This window comes from Rhineura floridana, chromosome 9 (genome assembly GCF_030035675.1).
Source record: "Rhineura floridana isolate rRhiFlo1 chromosome 9, rRhiFlo1.hap2, whole genome shotgun sequence".
Classification (NCBI taxonomy): Eukaryota; Metazoa; Chordata; class Lepidosauria; order Squamata; family Rhineuridae; genus Rhineura; species Rhineura floridana.
The window spans coordinates 67,171,172-67,192,449 of NC_084488.1; the positions used below are offsets into that span (position 1 = coordinate 67,171,172).

The 21,278-nt window shown below is 40.1% G+C and overlaps 1 protein-coding gene across 2 annotated transcripts in view; it reads right to left on the reverse strand.

The window, feature by feature from the left end:
- Positions 1-21,278, reverse strand: part of HHIP (hedgehog interacting protein) — a 182,015-nt gene that overhangs the window by 28,383 nt on the left and 132,354 nt on the right. For both annotated transcript variants that reach the window (XM_061583971.1, XM_061583972.1), the window contains exons 5-11: positions 19,273-19,424; positions 17,402-17,575; positions 16,698-16,841; positions 15,353-15,474; positions 11,942-12,065; positions 9,170-9,300; positions 1,116-1,197 (exon numbers count right to left, since the gene is read on the reverse strand). In XM_061583971.1, coding sequence (XP_061439955.1) covers positions 1,116-1,197; positions 9,170-9,300; positions 11,942-12,065; positions 15,353-15,474; positions 16,698-16,841; positions 17,402-17,575; positions 19,273-19,424 — 929 coding nt within the window. The remainder of the gene's footprint in view (positions 1-1,115; positions 1,198-9,169; positions 9,301-11,941; positions 12,066-15,352; positions 15,475-16,697; positions 16,842-17,401; positions 17,576-19,272; positions 19,425-21,278) is intronic.

Consider the following 21,278-nt stretch of genomic DNA (forward strand, 5'->3'; position numbering starts at 1 on the left):
GCTGCTTACCAAGAGGAATAAGGGAGGGGTAAGATGGCGGGGAGGGCAGCGTGGTGTAAACGCACGGCAGGAGTGCTAGATTGACTCTGCTGGTAGATTTGCACTGCATTAACTTTGTTGCTGCCTTAACCCTCTTGGTAAACAGCAGCAACTCACCGACCGGGAAATTGCCTCTGCCCAACTATTCTGTCTACTACTGAAAGTGGGATGTTGGGGATGGACAACGTTATTATCCTTGGATATTTTTGTCAGTTATGTATCTCTTGGAAGCTTTCATTCCCAATACTGCTAGACTGATATGTTAACTTAGATGCTAATTATTGTTAAGCCTATTAACCACTGCACCAGTAGACAGGTTTAAAAACAACAACCCACAAAAGACCACTGAATAGAGTGGAATAAGATTAAATGATCAAACAAATCTTCACATTTTTCTGGTTTAATTATGAATTTAAAAGATCAAGTGCTCCACACCAATGTTTTTAGATTTTTATAGATAAAACTATGATGGTCAGAAACCATATTTACACTTTAACACCCTGATTTTGAGCAAAAGCTCTTCTGACAGTGGAGAGGGGCCTGTGTGCACCTAAAGGAACTTTGGCAGATGGAACTGTTCTCCCACCTTGCAGAAACTCTTGCCCTCAGAAAGGATCCTCCATGCAAGATACACCTGTAGAGCAGCCAGATACAGGGGATGCTGTTGATGTGCCTCCGCACACCAAATTCTATGCCTATTAGCTTAATGATATGCCCATTCCAAGGGTGCACAATTATGTCAGGTCTGAAACAGGTGCTAGATATTTCGCACCCATTGAACAGAATTGTGAGAGCTGAAACTGAGCAGGAAATCCATTCACCACCATACACAACCTAGAACAACAGAAGTTTGGATGTGGCAGAGCTGTCATAGGTGGAATAGAGACAGATCTTGGAGCCAGCAGATTCCTGGCCATAGGATTGCTTGATCTCTTGGAAACAAGTCCCATTGAAACTGATTTTCAAATATGATACCAAGGATCAGAACCTAGATTATCTTCTCTTCTGATGTACCTGGAAACCAAGATGATATTCTCATTAAATGCTGTGCTTTATTTTTATAAAGCATTTCCTACCTTTTAGGGTCAATGATTTTGTAGAGTTTTCCATTGTGAGAGTGTGTCATACTTTTGCTACTTGCTAAGATGTAAACTTCACCTGTTAAGGAAACACATACAGTAAATTAATGTTGGTATTCACTTGAATACTGAAAAGTTAATATATCATTTGTGGCTCTTTTTACTTACTTACAGTTTATTACGGTCATAGACCCAAAATACAAAATATCACAATACAACACTCAGTACACCTTACAAATCATTAAAAAGTTTTTCAAACATTTAGATTAAATTACTGTTACTGCAACAAAACCAGAATTCAATCTAAACTTAAACAGCATAACAATACATACAATCAATTGAACTGGAATATAAGCAAATTAAAAACCCATAGAGCAGGTCTGAATTTGAATAAATCCTAAACTTTAAATCGACAACCTAAAAATTATAAAACCTGCCTTTTACGAATGGTCTGGGCTATATAAAAGAATTTGGCTACATGCAGAGTTACATAATTGTGTTTATCAGATAAAAGGTAGTGCGTTTTCCAGGTTAAAGATCTACCTGGAAGACCAGTAAATATAGGTAGAATAAGATTTTTTCTTGCATCAGAGTCTGTCCAGAGTCACAGAAAAAGAGAACATGGCAAATTGTTTCGGGTAGGTTCATCTTACAGATACAAAATCGGTTTTCTGTGGGAATACCATGAAAGCGACCCTCTAGGATAGCAGAAGGGAAGCAATTGAATCTTGCTCGGGTAAACAAGAATCTATATTGCGGGAAGGTTAAATCTTCTAAGTATGAAGCTTGATTTGGAAAGCAAAAACTCAGGCCAAAAATGCGATGGAGAACAAAAAGTTTTTGCTTTAGACATTAGAAACTGACGATCTAGATCTTTTATCCGTTGGCCAATTGTATGCATTGCAGCCTTAAGATCCCAAGAAGCCAGTAGCTCTTTAGATAAGCCTAAATAGTTTAACTTTTCGTTTAGAATTTTGGACCAGGAACTGACAAACGGATCCCCCCATAGTAGATGAAGGTAACCCAGGGAAGGACCCGTATACGCCATTTTAGTCCAAAAACTAAAAGTTTGCATCCAAGCTGAGCACTCTACAGAATTGATTCCAGCCTCTAAATGAAGACCAGCAGGAGAGGTGCAATTTGGTAACCCGAATATAGCCCTCAAGAAATCCGAAAGAACTTGTTCTATTTTGGGATTAAAATTTGTAACCCAAACAGGTATACCATAGAGGAGGTGCGGTAATATTTTGATTTTAAAAATATTTAAGGCTGCAGGGATGTATCTGCCTCCTCTGGAGTAGAAGAATCTAATAATAGTTTTGGAAATATTTTGTGCAGATGCGGTGACCGCACAAATCTGGCAAGACCAAGATAGTGAAGAACTAAAAATTATACCGAGGTACTTAAATTTATTTACTTGACTAAAATGTTGGCCTTTAATTTTCCAATGATATTTCCGTTTGTTTTGCGAGAAAACCATTATTTGGGATTTGGAAAAATTTATACTGAGAAATTTTTTTTCGCAATAAACCCTGAAGATTCTCAGAAGACGCTTTAATCCTATTTCCGAAAAGGACAGTAAAACAGAGTCATCGGCATACAACAACAGAGGACAATTAACCTCTGCTATTTTAGGGGAGTGCAGATTGCTTGAGCAGCAATTTTCTTTTAGATCATTAAGAAAAAAATTGAATAAGGTTGGAGCCAACACACACCCTTGTCGGACACCTACTGTTGCTGGAATGGAATTTGTTATGTTTCGATTTGGGTCATATCGTACCCTTATCGACGTAGATTGATACAAACGACTAATTAGGAATAAAAGACGTTTGTCGATCGAGGTTTTATATAATTTGGCCCATAGTAGTTTTCTAGGGACAGAATCAAAAGCCATCCTGAGATCCATAAAAGCTGCATAGAGGCCCCTGTTCAACCCATTCATATATTTTTCTGCTAGATGTCTGAGTACTAAGCAGTGAGCTAATGTAGATCTCTTTTTACAGAAGCCCGCTTGTTCTTGACCTATAATGGAGTTTTCTACTATCCAAGACTGTAATTTCACATTAAGATAGCTTGCATAGACCTTACCAACAACTGAAAGAAGGCTGACAGGCCTATCGTTTGCTGGAGTTTCTTTATCTCCTTTTTTGAAAAGGGGAATAACTATTGCCTCCAACCATATTGCAGGGATGTTTCCAGACCGATTTATTTGGGTAAAAAGTGAGGATAGCAGTGGAGCCCACCATTCTACATTTGCTTTTAGCATTTCTGGTAGGATTAAATCAATTCCAGGGGCCTTACCATTTTTAAGATTTTGGATCAACAGAACTACTTCTGTTTGATCAACTGGGGGCCATTCAGACACAGCGTTAAGACTCAGTTGGCAGAAAGACCCGGGGGACTCTTGATTATAATTTGCAAAAATAAGAGAAAAATGTTGCTCCCAAATAGCTGGGGGTATAGAGCATTTGGTGGAAGCGGGCGAGCTTAGGGCATTGGTGACTAACTCCCAAAAAAGTTTAGAATCATTATTTAATGAGGCGTTTATTAGGATTTTCCAGTTTTCCTGACAGGCCAATTTCTTTTTCTGAACAATTAGTTTTTTGTAGGACTTCTTTGCTTGAAAGTAATTTAAGGGAAGAGTGAGTACCCCAGAGTTTCTATATGCGGAGTAAATTTCTAATAAATTTTGTTTAGACTCTCTGCATTCCTTATCAAACCATCTGGGATACAACTCTTTGGATTTGCACTTAAAATTTAGAGTTGATGTTAAGGTCTCTGTTAGAGCAGAAGATAGAGAGTGATACTCCGATAAGGTTTCTAAAGTTTCCTTGGATTTGATAATACGGAGTCTAGAAGAAGACCCTGAATAAGAGTGGTTCTTTTTGTGTGTGGTAAGAATATTACAATAGTTATCTTATTCATCCTTCCAACAACCCTGATTAGTATTTCCATTTTGAAAAAAGGAAACAGAAACCAAGAAAGAACAACTTGGCCAAGAAAGCCCTGAAGATTCATGGTTTAGAATGGAATCTGAACCCAGAACTCCCTGGTCAAAGTTTAAAGATCACATCTGAGGATACATTTTCTTCGAATCTCAATATCTGTTCTCAGTCTCAGTACTTGTTGTGTGTGTATGTGAATGCACTTCTCCTGAAACATAATTTGATTGTGGATGAAGGTGCTGATTTCATGTGTATTACCAAGACCTGGGTGGGTGAACTGGGATGAGTTGATCTGACCCAGCTTTGTCCACCTGGATACTCCATGCAACACCATCAAAGGCTGCAGGGACGGGGGAAGGAGTTGCTGTGGTCTACAGAACTTCCACCTCTGTCAACAGGAAACCACTCTATCTTGGAGCTAGCTGTGAGGGCCTGCACCTGGTGTTGGGCCAAGGAGACAGGAAACTAGGGTTGCTGCTGGTATACCATCCACCCTGATGCCTGGCAGCTTCTCTGACCGAGCTGGAAGAGGCTGCCTTGGTTGTGGTATTGGAGGAGCCCAGAACAATAGTTCTGGGTGATTTTAATGTTCATGCTGAGACTGCCTCTAGTATTACAGCTCGGGAGTTCATGACGACCATGGGGCTGTCTCAAGTTGTCACCGGCCCAACGCATAGGGCAGGGCACACCCTCAACTTGGCTTTTGCTGCAGATGGAAAAAGGGGTGGTCTGAAGATAGCAGGGACGGATGTCACCCCATTGTCATGATCAGACCACTTCCTGGTGAAGTTTAGACTTAGGGCTCCAATCCCCCCCTGCAGGAGTGATGGACAGATTAAGATGGTCCACCCTGGATACTAATGGAATTCACAGGATTCCTGAATAACCTGGGGGAGTTCCCAGTAGATAGAGCAGGTGACCCCGTTGAAGCCCTTGTCACGCTGTGGAACAGTGAGGTGCGTCAGGCTCTTACCTCTCAGGCAACCGTGTCAAGAACCCAACATACCTCACTGTTCCACAGCGTGACAAGAGCTTCAACAGGGTCACCTGCTCTATCTACTGGGAATTCCCCCAGGTCATTCAGGAAAGACGTGTTGCGAGGCTTATCAGGCATGAGTAAAACGTCATAACTGTGTCTGCTGTGTGGCGGTGAGGGCAGCAAAGAAGGCCCACTTCTCTGCCACCATCACATCCTCAAGTAGCCGTCCAGTGGAGCTTTTCTGTATTGTCAGGGGTCTGTTGACATCAACTCCAGGAAATTGAGTTTTAGACCCTCTGGAGGCCCACTGTGAAATGTTTGCAAGGCACTTTGAAGGTAAAGCTGCTTGCCTCCATAGCAATCCTAATGCCTCATCCATATCTACTGTAGTCCTCAGTGAGGTGTCCAGTGCAACATCTGCTGCAACTTCTTGGGAACGGTTTCAGTTGATGCGGCCTGATGACATGGACAAAGTGCTTGCAATGATGCGGCCAGCAACATATCCTCTCAACCCATGCTGTTCTTGGCTTATTAAAGCTTGCCAAGGTGGATTGACCAAGTGGATCCAGGGTGTGGTCAATGCTTCGTTATGGGAGGGAGTGGTTCCAGCCTCCCTGAAAGAGGTGCTGATCCAACCACTCCTGAAAAAGCACACCCTAGACCCAGTAGTTTGTGACAACTACTGCCCAGTCGCAAATACCCCCTTCTTAGGGAAGGTGATCGAGAGGGTTGTGGTGCAGCAAATGCAAGTACTCTTGGATGAAACAGATTATCTCGACCCATTCCAGTCTGGGTTCAGGCCTGGTTATGGGACTGAATCAGCCTTGGTCACCCTGAAGGATGACTATTGGGAGGACAGGGGGAGTGAGGCCCTGTTATTCTTACTTGATCTCTGGCTTTTGATATCATTGACCATGGTATCCTTCTGGACCGACTTCCTGAGATGGGTATTGGAGGCATTGTTTTACAGTGGTTCCGATCCTATCTCCAGGGTCATTTTCAGTTAATAGCATTGGGTGATTGTCTTTCAGCCCCCTGGCAGTTGTGCTGTGGGGTGCCGCAGGGTACCATCTTGTCCCCCATGCTGTTTAACATCTATATGAAGCCCTTGGGAGCGTTCATCTGTAGCTTTGGGGCGAGGTGTCAGCTGTACACTGACGATACCCAGCTCTATTTCTCTGTAACGTCTGAATTGGGAGAGGTCGTACAAGCCCTGGACTGCTGCCTGGTCTCTGTGGTGTGCTGGATGAGGGCCAATAAACTGAGTGTGAATCCTAGCAAGACGGAGACGCTGTGGGTTTGGATGGGGTTGTACTCCCTCTGAAAGAGCAGGTCCGTAGTCTGGGGGATGCTCCTGGATCCATCTTTATCGCTAGAGGCCCAGGTGACCTCCATGGCTAGGAGTGCCTTTTACAAGCTTCAGCTGGTAAGACAGCTGTGGCTGTTTCTGGACCATGCTATTTCTGTTGTCCATGCACTGGTAACCTCCAGGCTGGATTACTGTAATGCACTCTATGTGGGGCTACCCTTGAGGTTGGTCCGGAAGCTGCAGCTGGTGCAAAATGTGGTGGTGAGACTGCTCACTGGGGCAGGGTATTGCCAACATGTCACCCCACTGATGAAAGAATTGCACTGGCTACCTATTAGCTATCGGGCTAAGTTCAAGGTTCTAGTTTTGGTGTACAAAGCCCTACACATCATGGGACCAGGATACCTGAAAGACCATCTTATCTCTTATATACCCAGTCGATCACTGCACTCTGTAGGTGAGGGCCTCCTGCAGATACCATCTTATCAGGAGGTCTGTTCCGCACAACATAGGAAATGGACCTTTAGTGTAGTGGCACCTACCCTGTGGAATTTGCTCCCCTTAAATAGACAGGCACCACCTCTGTTATCTTTCTGGTGCCTACTTAAGACCTTCCTCGTTCAACAAGCCTTTGAAGTAGAGACCTTATCCCAGTCTGTGTCTGTGTTGGAATTGCTTTTTAATATATTTTTAAACCTTCTTTTGTAAAAAACAGATGTTTTAAAAGCTTTAAAAATGTTTTTAAAGATGTTTTGTTTTAATATGTTTTTAATGGTTGTTCTGTTTTAATATATTTTAAAGTCTGTTGTTATGATGTGTTTTTAGTGCTTTTGTTTGCTGCCCTGGGCTCCTACTGGGAGAAAAGGGTGGGATATAAATCTTAATAATAATAACTCCTTGCACAAAAGAGATATATAAACCATTTCTCTGCACTGTTCTTTCTACCACAAAGTGAAAAGGGACTAAAGGAGCAATCCTAACTCCCCCTCCAGACATGTGGAGCCTTATACAGTGGAAGGGCCACTGCTACATCTGCAGCTCTGACAGCTGGGGTAGAAGGTGGGGGACAGGCAGAAGGTTGCACCAGCCTGGATCTGGCACAGCAGCTGGGCCCAGTGGATTATGGACCGGCTCAGCCCCATACTGCTCCTCTAAAGCCTTGTTTCAGGGCTTTCTGCTGGCTTCTGCTGCCAGGGATCCCACCACCATCACTTCCACCTGCCTGCACATTTGGCGGGCAGAAGGGGGAGCGCCACACCAGCAGCTGGTGGGAGGCCGAAGGAGTCAATGTGGTTTTGATTACTGGCCTAGTGTTAGCTTGGCAATACTTTGGAAAACTTTTCCAATAGTTTTGTTAGTTTTTTTGGGGAAAAGAAGAACTGATTGTTCTGTAGCTTTGCTGCAACTGATATACCCAGTACACGGTTACATTTCAGAGATAGCTTGTCCATGGTCATCCATGTTCTGTTGACCTCCTATTTACACTATTACAATACATGCTAGAATACTGAAAAGTTTTCAGTACTGTATGTGAGGCTGCCTTTGAAGGCTGTGCAGTAGAAAACACAACTGGGATTGGTAATTGGGAACGTATCTCACCTGTGCTTATGTAGCTGCATGGGCAAATGGTCTGCTTCTGTCCAAGCACAGTCCAAAGTGTACAGTTCTGGTCGCCTCATCTCAAAAAGGATATTATAGAGTTGGAAAAGGTTCAGAAGAGGGCAACCAAAATGATCAAGGGGATGGAGCGACTACCTTACGAGGAAAGGTTGCAGCATTTGGGGCTTTTTAGTTTAGAGAAAAGGCGGGTCAGAGGAGACATGATAGAAGTGTATAAAATTATGCATGGCATTGAGAAAGTGGATAGAGAAAAGTTCTTCTCCCTCTCTCATAATACTAGAACTCGTGGACATTCAAAGAAGCTGAATGTTGGAAGATTCAGGACAGACAAAAGGAAGAACTTCTTTACTCAGCGCATAGTTAAACTATGGAATTTGCTCCCACAAGATGCAGTAATGGCCACCAGCTTGGACGGCTTTAAAAGAAGATTAGACAAATTCATGGAGGACAGGGCTATCAATGGCTACTAGCCATGATGGCTGTGCTCTGCCACCCTAGTCAGAGGCAGCATGCTTCTGAAAACCAGTTGCCGGAAGCCTCAGGAGGGGAGAGTGTTCTTGCACTCGGGTCCTGCTTGCGGGCTTCCCCCAGGCACCTGGTTGGCCACTGTGAGAACAGGATGCTGGACTAGATGGGCCACTGGCCTGATCCAGCAGGCTCTTCTTATGTTCTTATGTTCTTAAGTGCTGGTGCTTACTTTTACATCTCTTCATAGATTAGGACCTGGATATCTGAATGAAAGTCTGATTCCAGCTTTCCAGGCCCTTGGAGGCCACTACCCAACATTTTTATTTATTTTAAAGCATTTATAATTTGCTTAATAGAGATTTTTGAGATATGTGAGGCAAGTAGTGACAGGGAAAAGGGCCTTTTTGGTGCTGGCCCCTATTTATGGTATTTTCTCTCTATAGTGCCTATAGTAATGTATTTTGGAAGCAGGGGAAGATTTTTTAAAAATTTCCCCTAGATTTTAACATTGGATGAACTTTTAATACTTGACTACTTTATTGCTGCTTTTTAATTCTAATGTTTTGTTGATTGTTTTCATTTTATTACATTTTAAATATTGTGAACCACCCTGATAGTAATATATTGAATAGCAGCATATAAATTTATTAAATACATACATCACTCTAAATGCACAAGATATATCTGGATCAAGTTATAATTATCAATATAATAATTTGCTCTATCTTACCTAATTCATCTTCACCAAATCCCAAGATATGTCCTGAAAAGAAACCTCTACATGAACCACTGTTGCCCAGACACAGTGGTTTCTCCTGCCACTGTTTGGTCATGGGGCTCTGTTGTAGTGTTAAAAAATTTCTGTAAATACATATAGAAAAAAACAAAAAAGTTACACAATGTGCTTTACAGCAAAAAAAGCAGGAACTAAAATGAAAATATCAGAACACGGGTCTTTAAAAATCTGAGCTATGAAACCTACAATCCTGACTATACGTGGTGCTGAGCATTAAAAAATTCTCATGAAATATGAAACAGATTGTCATAGCACAGCAATGTTTTGACAAGTCCCAATCTTTTATGCTTTGGCCACAAAAATCTACTTGTGCACCAATATACTTCAGTGTGATTGGTGGGATTTTTGGTTCTTCTCTCCCTTGGAATAACAGGTCTACATGCCATGTCACAAATTGATTTTGAAACTCTCCAGTGTATACATTGCTGTTTGAGAAACACAAATCCAATGCCCCTCTGGGTCTGTTATTCTTTGGACTGTTGTCTTAGTCTGCTGATAGACACACAAAAGCCATGACTCAAAAGTGGGCTAGACTCAGTATGGTTAGATTCATACTCAAACCTAGGATTTTTATATTGGACTATAAATGTTAGGTGGATTGAAATCTTGCAGATCATTCATATAAAAATCAAGCAATTTCATTATTTCATTCCAGTATTTTTATGCCGCCACTCAGGGCAAATCCTCTCAAGGCAGCTCATATAAAATACATAAAAAGCATATAACCATAATAAACTACAAAACTACAAACAGCAGCATATTAAAACAATATGAAACCTAGCAAATAGCGATCTAAATAGAAATAGATTAATATAATCTTTTGTAAATATATGCTTAAAAGCTAGTAAAGATGATGCCATACATCCTCCCCTACTGAGAGAGTTCCATAGTTTGAGGGCTACCACCAAAAGGGCCCTGTCTCCAGTGCTCATCAGTCTAATGGTTCTGATGGTGAGCATGCAAGCAGGGCCAATGTGGCTGACCTCAAGGCCTGGGCAGGTTCATATGGGTGCAGGTGGCCCTTCAAAGAACCTGCCCCCAAATTATTTAGGATAGGGTTAGCTAACCTTTTATGGACCAACGACTGCATTGATCCCTAATCAGCCCTCTGGGGACTGAAGTGTAAAAGTGGGAATAGCCAAATTTAAAGTGGATGCTGCCAATTTTTAAGGGACGGGGGGTTGTGTGTGTGTGTCACAAAACCCTTCTTGGCATCTCAGAATCACAGCAGGAAACCCACAGGAACTGTCAGCAAAAGCAAATAAATTCATTAATTTTACAAAAATTAACAAGTGGGGGGCCTTGAAGGATCACTAAAAGCTTTTGGCATCACAGTATTACATTAGGGGACCTATGGGAGCAGTCAGTAATTTAAACAAACACATTTTTAATGAAAAAATTTGGAAGGGTCTGGGGGGCATATAAAACCTTTTGGCATGACATCACAGCAGGGGACCCACATGAGCTGTCAAAGTAAAATCTCTTTCTCCATATATATATATATATATAGAGAGAGAGAGAGAGAGAGAGAGAGAGAGAGAGAGAGAGAGAGAAATTTGGGGTGGTGGTCAGCCTCTTACAGGAGATGAATATGTCTCACTGCCCACAGGTTAGCCACTCCTGATTTATGATTTACCAGTGTTAAAGGTCAGCATTTTAAATTGTCCTATGAAACAAATAGGCAACCAATGCTACTGGTATGGAATAAGTATTACATGCTCCAAAAGCCTAGCCCCCACTAATACCTAAGCAGCTGATTTATGTACTAGCTGAAGTTTCTGGATAGTCTTCAAAGTCAGCCCCTATGTATAGTGCATTACAGTAGTAACCAGAGCATGTATAATGGAGGCATGGTTTGTTTTCTCTAGACAGAATTACAGTTGCTATTCTTAGCCTTCAACAGTTCATTTTTGGAGTTTGTGATATTAACAAAATTTCTGTAATATTTCTGTGCAAATATCTTACTCTGTTCTATGACATACCTTATTCTACTTTATTCTATTTTATTATACATATTTGGATAATGTGTTTTTTGCTGTTTCTGAATGCTTTCTATGCTGGTCATTGACCGTAATAAAGAAAATTGACCACCTGCCCCTCCATCAATAGCCCATTAACAATGCCACCATCAATAGTGCTGAGTCCAGGAGAATGCCCAAGCTGCAGACTTGGTCTCTCAGTGGAAGTGCAACCCCATTTTAAACTGGTTACAAGTCTCCATCCAGATCAGCATATTTCCCACCCCATAATACCACCATCTTATCTGAATTAAGCTTCAGGTTTTTAGCCCTCATCCATCCCAAAACTACCTCCAGGCACATATGCAGGGTTTTCACTGCCTCCTTCAATCTAACCTAGAAAAGACAGGCAGATCTGCATGTCATCCACATGTTGATGGCATTTTAGCTTAAACCTCTTCAGATAACTTCTTCAGTGGTTTCATGCAGATGTTGAAAAGCATGGGAGTCAAGATGGGTCCTGAGGCACTTCAATGATCATAAGATGGAACAGCAATCCCCCAGCACCACCTTGTGAGTCCGCCCATCCATCCAAAAAGGGCTGGAGTCATAATAACAATGTGCTTCCAAGACCCATTCTAGCAAGATAGTATGGTCCATATATGCAGTGTGTACAACATGTATATATTTTACAACTGAATATATAACATAAATCTGTACTTTTTCATGTGAATGTTTAGAAACTTACCCATTGCGGTCTGCAAATATATAACTTCCATAAAGCCTTTCAGACTGGCAGCCTCTGTATACAAATCCACCAACCAATGGTCCACTACTGAATGGCTTGAATTCTAAAAGTGAAGGCTCACTTTCTACAAAGGAACTACCATAGTGTTAGATTAAATGCATTTAATTTGTTAAAGACATGCTGTTAGTCAATGAGAACAGAAATTAGGATATTTCTATTTCAACAACACTAGTGCTGAGAATTAAAAAAAAATACAAGTTAGAATGTAATAAAATTACAGCTTCTTTACTCAACATTTCTCCAGCATTAGATATTAAGCAGCACAATATTATGCATGTTTATTCAGAAGTAAGTGAGTCAATGGTCAATAGACCCTTCTCCCTCATAAGTGTGTGAAGGGTTGCAGCTTCAAGGTGAAAAGACCTGTGAATCAGTAGTAGCTGTTGGATGAAACCGGGTGGGGCAGCATTGGTTATCTAACTGTCCAATGTGGCAGTTGCTGCTGGCAACTGAGAGGGAGATGAGGTGGCAGTAGGGTTGCCAGGCTCAGGGCCTGAGAATGATTCTGTATTTTTAAGAGATGAGAAAATTCACCAAAGTACAGGTTTTCTTGCAACACTGTGATGGGAAAAAACCACAAGGTGGAATTCTCCCTTCCCCCTGCACAACTTTTAAAGATACAGACGACTTCTTGGAGGCTGGGCCTGGCAACCAAGAGGTCTTCTGTATCTTGAAACTTTGTGCAGGGGGAAGGGAGAATTTCACCTTGTGGTTTTTCCCATTACAGTGTTGCAAGAAAACCTACACTTGGCTGAATTTTCTCTTCTCTTAAAGATGCAGAATCATTCTCTGGCCCTGAGCCTGGCAACCCTAGGTGGCAGTGAGGTTGGCGCAGTGTGGATGGAGCATCAGGAGCATCAGGTTGGCTCCTCCACTGCACCAACACCACAGTAACCTCCCCACTGCCTTCCCCTCCCCCTCTTGGTTACTGGCAGTGACCTCCACGTTGGGAAGCCAGGTAAGCTACCCCACTCCACTCCATCAGGCTTACACCATAATAAATTTCTTAGTGTTTAAGGTGCTGCAAGGCTCTCTATGTTTTCAAAAAATAACATGAGGAAGCTTATTCAGTTTAGGGCAGGTGTTCTGCAATTGTCTATAGATGCAACTGGAAAAATACAGTGTGGAATTCAATGTTTGTTCTAGTCAGAGTAGACCACTGAAGTCAATAAACATGACTAACATAGGTTCTTTCACTGTAATGGATCTACTCTTGAGTACAACTTAGTTGAACCCACAGTATAGGAAGAACAACTTGATTTGAAATATTGGAAGATGGAAGGCAAGCATTCATTTATCTGCCATGCTGACACCCTTTCTTTTATGAGAAGGTACAATAATCACTGGTAATCTTGGATGCCCCGCAGACTTGATCCTGACCTGTATGGAATTATGTGATTCCTGGGGTTAAGTGATTCCTAAATTCTATGTGGCAAGAAGCTGTGTAGATGAATTACTCAATGCATATCATACATAAAATCAAAGCATATTTCAAGACCAATTAACTTAAATCAAAATTAAAATGTACGTCCAAAAATTGCCATTCTTCTTCTGAGGACTTTTAAAGGGAGGCTCCAGAATGAAATAGCTGAATTGAAACTAATAACAAAGTTTAATTCTATATGAATTGTATATGAACAATGGTTGTCTGTCCAACTACAAGTGTTAATTAACTTAGAAATGCTATTTCCACCAATTACTGACATTGTGAATGACCGCTGTGTTTATTTTATATTTAGTTCACCTTTAATTGAATTTTCAGTCTGTACTTTTTGCATTTCATTGCTGTTTGACTCCATCAGCATCAACTATTTTTTTCTCCACTTCATGAATCTGATTAAGTGGATTCTAGTCTGCAAAATTTTACACTTTCATTATTCTTTATTAGTCTTTTAGGTGCCACAAGACTCTTCCTTGTTTGTGCAGAATATATAATTGTAAATGAATGTCACAGACATTTGTTGTTGTTATGTGCCTTCAAGTCGATTACGACTTATGGCAACCCTATGAATCAGCCACCTCCAATAGCATCTGTCATGAACCACCCTGTTCAGATCTTGTAAGTTTAGGTCCGTGGCTTCCTTTATGGAATCAATCCATCTCTTGTTTGGCCTTCCTCTTTTTCTACTGCCTTCTGTTTTTCCCAGCATTATGGTCTTTTCTTATGAATCATGTATTCTCATTGTGTGTCCAAAGTATGATAACCTCAGTTTCATCATTTGAGCTTCTAGTTACAGTTCTGGTTTAATTTGTTCTAACACCCAATTATTTGTCTTTTTCGCAGTCCATGGTATGCACAAAATTCTCCTCCAACACCACATTTCAAATGAGTTGATTTTTCTCTTATCCACTTTTTTCACTGTCCAACTTTCACATCCATACATAGAGATCGGGAATACCATGGTCTGAATGATCCTGACTTTAGTGTTCAGTGATACATCTTTGCATTTGAGGAGGATTTATGTCACAGACATAAGAGGCTTTTATTTGCTAGATTCTAGGAAGCTACATTTGCTAGATTCTAGGAAGCTAGAGTACTGCATTCACTTCATTTAATTTTTAGACATGAATTTGCATGGTAAGCCCTTAGGGTAATGAAGACAATATTATGCAATCTGATAAATTGTGCTTTTAACCAAAGGGCCACAATTCTTTATTCTAATTGATTTTTTTCCCTGGGTGGTCATAATATTACATCACAACATTGCTTTGTTTGCTCTTCATTAGATTCAGTCAGAATTCCATTGGAACTGTGGTTTAATAAATCCTCTTTTGAACCACATAATTCTTGAGTATTTATAAAATACACCCACAAATATGAGCAATAGCTAAAGCTGAAATCTAGAAGAGGGTTAGACATGCTCAAGTTCCATTGATTTCAATGGGACCTAAGTGCTCATAACTATGTTCTGGATTGTGGTCAGTGCTGTAACATGCTAAAAGCACAAATCATATGGGGCTAGAACGCATTTTTAAATTGAACATGGTCAACAAGAGCTTGATGGCCTGCACAACGATGTATTAGAATCTATGTGTCCAAGTGGAAATACCGCAGGAAGTTCTCATGTGCAAGCCCAGTTGAAATGTTAAAATGTTCTCCTCCTCTAATCGATCTGTTATTGATCAATAAAGCAGGGATACTATCATAAATTATGCACCATTCTTGAAAAGCAAAATAAAGTCTTAGATTTGGATCCAGAGAAAAGCCCTATAAAATGATCAAAATAGTTTTAAAATCTGCCTTTTGCTCCGTTTCACATGTGACATGCTGTATGTCTGTAAGGCCATACTCAATACCCTACATATCCTTTGAAGGGTATTTAAATACATTGTACTTGATATAGGACTTACCATAATCTTTACCATTTATTATCTGAAGAATTCTTGCTGAGGACCTGTTCTTCCCATTGGAGTCTGAACAAAGTATTGTTAAATTAATATTTACATCAGTTGGATGACGATCCACAGCACACCTGTGCAACAGTATGTTAAAAAAAGATTGATGAAATAGCAAACCTTTTGTCATTTATTACTTTAATTTATGTGCCAGAATACTCGCAAAATAATGTTTTTAATGCTGAAATGCTGATCTTTAAGTGCATGACAATTACCATTCTTGTATGGTTGTTTTAAAACAAGGTTTGAAAACACCAGCCCTGGGAGCTCAGTATGTCCCTCCAAGCATCTCTGTCTGGTCCTCCCAACTCTCTCCTGGCCATGTCCCACTTCAGGCCACACCTCCTACTCCTCACATCTCTTGGGTGCTATTGCTGGCTGGAATGTGTCCTTGAATAGTCATAATGCCTTCACACAGAGAGAGAGACACACACAGAGAGAAATCTAACTTCTTGGCTGGAATATAGCCTACTGCTGTTATGTTGTAACACTGGCTACTGCTGAAGTAGACAGTAGTCTGTGTTGTGATACATGAGTGAGTTAACTGCTGATGCAGGCAGACAAATTGGTTCAGCATTGCTCTGTACCACATATTTATAATTTTGAATAAATTATCCAGCTGCTTTGAATTTTCTTCAGCTATTAACTGGAAATCTGTAATACTTTATACTGAGCCTATAACGTAACTAAAAGAGAAACTTTCGCTTGGAACCTTGGGAGGCGGTGGGATAGTGTTGGGGTAGAGTGTGTATTTTCAATTTGCGCAGAAAGCACAGAAATTCATTCAGCTTCATATCATACAGTCTGGAGGGAGACCACCTGAGAACCATATGTATGCCACCTTGAGTTCCTTGATGAAAGGAAGGTGCGATATAAATATAAGAAAATAAATAAAATAAAATATTGATGGTTACTGAGTAACCTGGGATGCTGTGGTCCGTCTTAGGCCACTTGCACTGCTGTGCTCAGATTTCTGGCTGGGAAAGTGATTTGAATTCCAGTCTCCCTACTGCAATACCACTTCACCACATTGTAGTACTGGGTAGACTGAAATGTAATGTACATGTTAATACAGTATTTCAGAGCCAACGTATAAATATTTTTCCACAGTTGTAAAATCCTGTTCCAAATCTGTGAAGAACAAATATCTACTTTTGGCTACATTATTTTCTTCTCTTCTTCCTCCTCTTTCTTGTGTGCATGAATAAAGAGTGTTTCTGAAAACTATTTTTTTTTAAAAAGTATATTAATCTCCTTGTTAGTTTAAGCTCATGATGAAAAAGAAATATAATCTACTTACCTGCCTGGATTGTGGAGTCCATGGGCAAAAATTTCAGGAGGCTGATTGGTGCTGTTAAAGTGTGGGTTGCTCCTTGGTATGGAATAAGGCACGTGGCAGAAATCAGTATCTACATCCAGGCGTAACACAGAACCTGTAAAATCACTGAGAAATTTGGAGGATAACAAAATTGATTTTTGAAAGGATTTTTACGTGCCAGTATTCATTTATACAGAATTGCAATAAGGGGTAGGGCAGAGGGGTAATCTATATGGGCTTAGTGTAGCATGCTGGCTGCATGAAATGAACAAGTGGAGGCAGATAAGTCTGATTTTGAACTTTTTAGGAAATAGAAATGACATACTTGCTTGCACCTATGATTTGCTCAAATGACTTGTTCTGTTTGGAGGACAGACACTTCTGTTTAGCAGTAATGGGTAGTGAGCAGTATAATAATTTTACATATAAAATGCATTTATTAAGCATTTGTTGTTTTCCCCCATTAAGCATTCTTTCTAACACTTTGACAGTAGTTTGCATCCAGTTCATTCATTGAAGTGATCAGGATATGAATGGTCTAAATATAGTGAGTGGGATTTGCTTGTATGTTCAGTGATGAAAAATCACATTACTGATCAGTTATTGGACACCTGAATGGTAGAATTATTTTAGCAGGGATGGAGATAAAAAAGAAAGAAGGTTTTATCCACTGGTAATTGTGGTACCTTAAACCATCCATCTCCTCCATATCATCTATAGTGATCATTCCATCACCAAGGAATATGTATAAAAATCCATCAGGGTCGAACAGTAGCTGCCCTCCAAGGTGTTTTCTGTGTAGCTCTGCAACTTCTAGAAAACCTCTTGCTGTTCTTATATCAACCTGATGTGGATTTTTCCTGAAACACAGAAAGAAATACAGAATTAATCCCAGTAATATATTTCTATTCAAAATATGTCTTAAAATATTTTACGTCTGTTCTTGCATTACATCAGAATGCCAGGGACATGAGGTTTGTCACAGATTGCTTGCCACAATGCTTTTGTCCTAGGTCCTCTTAAACATGGTAGTACAGGTGGGACATGGTAGCTGCCACTCATTTGGGCTGACCAGCGATGTTTCCTAAGTGGACTGTGATTGGCTATCAAACACTGTGGTCAACTGTGGGTTGGGCTCAACAAAGTCCTACTCACAGTAAACCCATTGAAATTAATGGACCTAAATTAGTCTTGTTTATTAAATTCAGTGGATTTACTCTGACTACCTATGTGAGGGTTTGGGGTTTTTTCAGTTTGTTTGCTTTCCCTGTGGCAAGGGTTTGCAGCCTGAATCTATCTCATTTTTTTGTTGCTGATATCAAGAGACAACCAGTGTGGTGTAATAGTTAGAGAATGATTATAGTAGTAATGCTGACTATAACACTCATTATTGCTGAACGCTAGCCATGCTGGCTGGGGCTGATGCAAGCTGGAATCCAAGAACGTATAGAGGGCCACAGCTTCCCCATCCTTGAGTTAGTGTTGGAGTAGGACTAAAGTGACCAGAGATCAAATCCCCACTCAGCCATGAGATGACCATGGATCAGTCACTTTCTCTCAGTCTAACCTACCTCACAGAGTTTTTGTGAGGATAAAATTGGGAGAACTGTGTACAGCACCCTGTGGTCCTTGGAGGAAGAAAATAAATAAATAGATACATAATTAAATAAAATGTATGTTATTTAACACAGCTGTAGGTGGAGAGGACATACATTGATACTAGGCCTCAAGACATCGTTAGAGAGAGGTACAATTGAACTACTCTCCAGAGGGATCTCATTAAAAAGCATAGCATAACAGGATAAAGTGTTCTGAAGGATACAGGTAACCAGCCACAAGTAATATGAATGCCAACTTAGAGTGAAGCCAACATTCCTCATTTCTCCATCTCCAGCAAAATAAATAAATAAATAATAAATAAAAATAAATAAACGCATATAGCACTTGAGAAACCACCATCAAAATGAATGGTTTCTTTTGCCCAAATGTCACTGATTAGCCTCTCCTCACATGAACTAACCCAGACCATGCACTTTTTACCTGAGGACTTTTTCTGTACGCTCCCACTCAGGGTAGTACAAAGGACGGCAACACGAGAATGGGCATTTTCAGTGGTGGCTTCCCACTTGTGGAATGCTCTCCCTAGAGAGGCATGCTGGCAGCATCACTATCTATTTCTAGGTGCCAGGAAAAAAAACACATTTCTTTTTACCTAGGCTTTCAGCCATTAATCTGGAGGGTCTCAAGTATTTGTGCCTTCTTTTCGTAGGGTGGGATGAATTACAACTGCATTTTTATACATTTATGCATGTGTTTTCTCACTCTGTTTTGGCTTTTGTACTTGGTTTTAATGTTTATAATATTTTTGTAAGTTGCTTTGGGTCACTTTTGTGAAAAAAATGACTAATAAATGTAAACAACAACAACAGTAACAACAAGGCATGCAAAAGCAGAAAAACAAGGTCTGGGAACTGACAGATTCCAGACATATCAAATAAGTATCTTGAAGCACACTGTATATGGGAACTTACTGCAGAAACTGTTTATAAAATTATACCTGGACACGGTGTATTCTACAACTCTGAGAATATGGTCATGAGGCCCGATGGCCCATCGCTCTTGGTTGGTGGTATAGGACACATACAGTTTTCCATTTTTTTTGTAGTTGGGATGGAATGCAAGGCTTAAGAGACCTCTTTCATCTCCACCCTACAGTCAAATAAAAAAAAAGAATTGTGAAGTTAATTATGTTTTGTATTGTGTTTAAGAAGGACCCCCCCAAAAAAGTTTTTTGTGAGTAATCTTTGCCTGCCTTCTTTCCTCTTTCCTTTCTTCCTTTTCTGACTATAGTACAAAAAAGGATTACAAAACATTTCATCTGGATATTTTTTTTGGAGGGAGTGCTCCTTGAGAGTTGGAACAGGACAATTGTTTGGTGGAGCTATCGGTACACAAGCCTCCTTACTCCTCTTTTATGCAGTGATTTTTGGGAACCACGAAGACAAGTTTAAGTGCTGTAGAGAATTCTTTGCTGGATTACTAGGTTGCTTGTTGTATGCAGAAGGCAAATAAAAAAGGGCTATAATCAGCAGTCACTTCAGATCCAAGTATCCAAGCCCTAAAACACAGTGCCAACTCCCACTGTCTTGGCAATATGTTTAGAAAACAGTTAAATTGCTTGTGTAATATGTAAACCTTTGTTTTACCCTGGAGGCAGCTACATCACTTGTCACAACGATGGTGGTCTGTTCATCATTGCTAGCATACTGTAGGTAATAAGCAGCCTCCAGTCTCACTGCAGGAAAGCATCATTTTGTATGGGGGCCTATAGTGCAAAGGTTTTTATTATTTCAAAAAACAAAAATAGAAAATGCCCAAACATCTTTCTTTCATTATTTATGTATGCCACATAGATTAGTACAGTTATATGCTTAGCATCAATTTCATGTACTGTGACAATACAAATGCCAGCAACAGAATGTAGCAAAGCCCCCCCTCCCCCCAAAAAAGGCAGGGGAGGGAGAGGGGGATATTTCAGAGAACTGAAGTACAAAAAGCAAAAGAGCATCTTTCGGACATACTAGGATAAATTTATTTTTACAGAGATAATCTCCAGGTAATATTTATACAAAGAAGATATCCAACTACTGAAATTTTAAAAAACACAAAGGTTCTGATCAGAAAATGTTTTTCTGACTATGATGTATATTTCACACATAATTGGTATATGCTGTAGTTTGTGAGCTGCTTCTTAGTGTAGTTAACTCTAGTTCTTCCGCAAGCTTGATATACTGAGGCTGCAATGCTATACTTTCTCATCTGGGAGTAAGTTGAAGTCAATGGGGTTTACTTCTAAGTAGACACCATAAGGATTGTAATCAGTGAGTTAATTTTTTTCTTCAGTGATCTTGTTGTATTGCTATATGTGTTTTCTCTCTCTTTTTTGCTACCTGCATTTGTAACTTTATTTTGAAATGAAGTTCTATGAGGAAACATACAAACCATTATAAGAATACAATGCAAATGTATTTGTATATGTGGATATTGTGTTTGTATACCTGTATATTCATAATAGTTGGGCATGGATACTTTACACTATTCTTAGGGGTGTTTTTTGTTGTTTGTTTTTTCACACAACAGAATGCAGGCTTTCTTTTTGGTAAACAAAACTGTACTATCCACATATCTTGAAATTCATTTTTCTGTCTTTTCAAATAAAAATGGGCTAACTTACAGACTGCAAATTGGGAAATTCTGTAACCATTTCAAGAATAAAAGCTACAGCATGGAAACAAAATTTAGTTTCACTAATGGTACATTACATCCACTCTTTACCCTTGGATGGGAGCTAAACTTAGTCATGCCTCAAGTTGATCCATTGAAATCAATGGGCTGAAACATGCCTAACCCTGTGTCATATTGTGACCTCTGTGGTAAAATTCTGTTATTGCTTATAAAGTATATTTGATTTTGGGCTGGAGGCAGAATTAGTCATGCACAGAATATGCCCATCAGGACTTAAGTTAATTAAGATGGTAAGTCCCATTGGTTTCAGTGGATCTA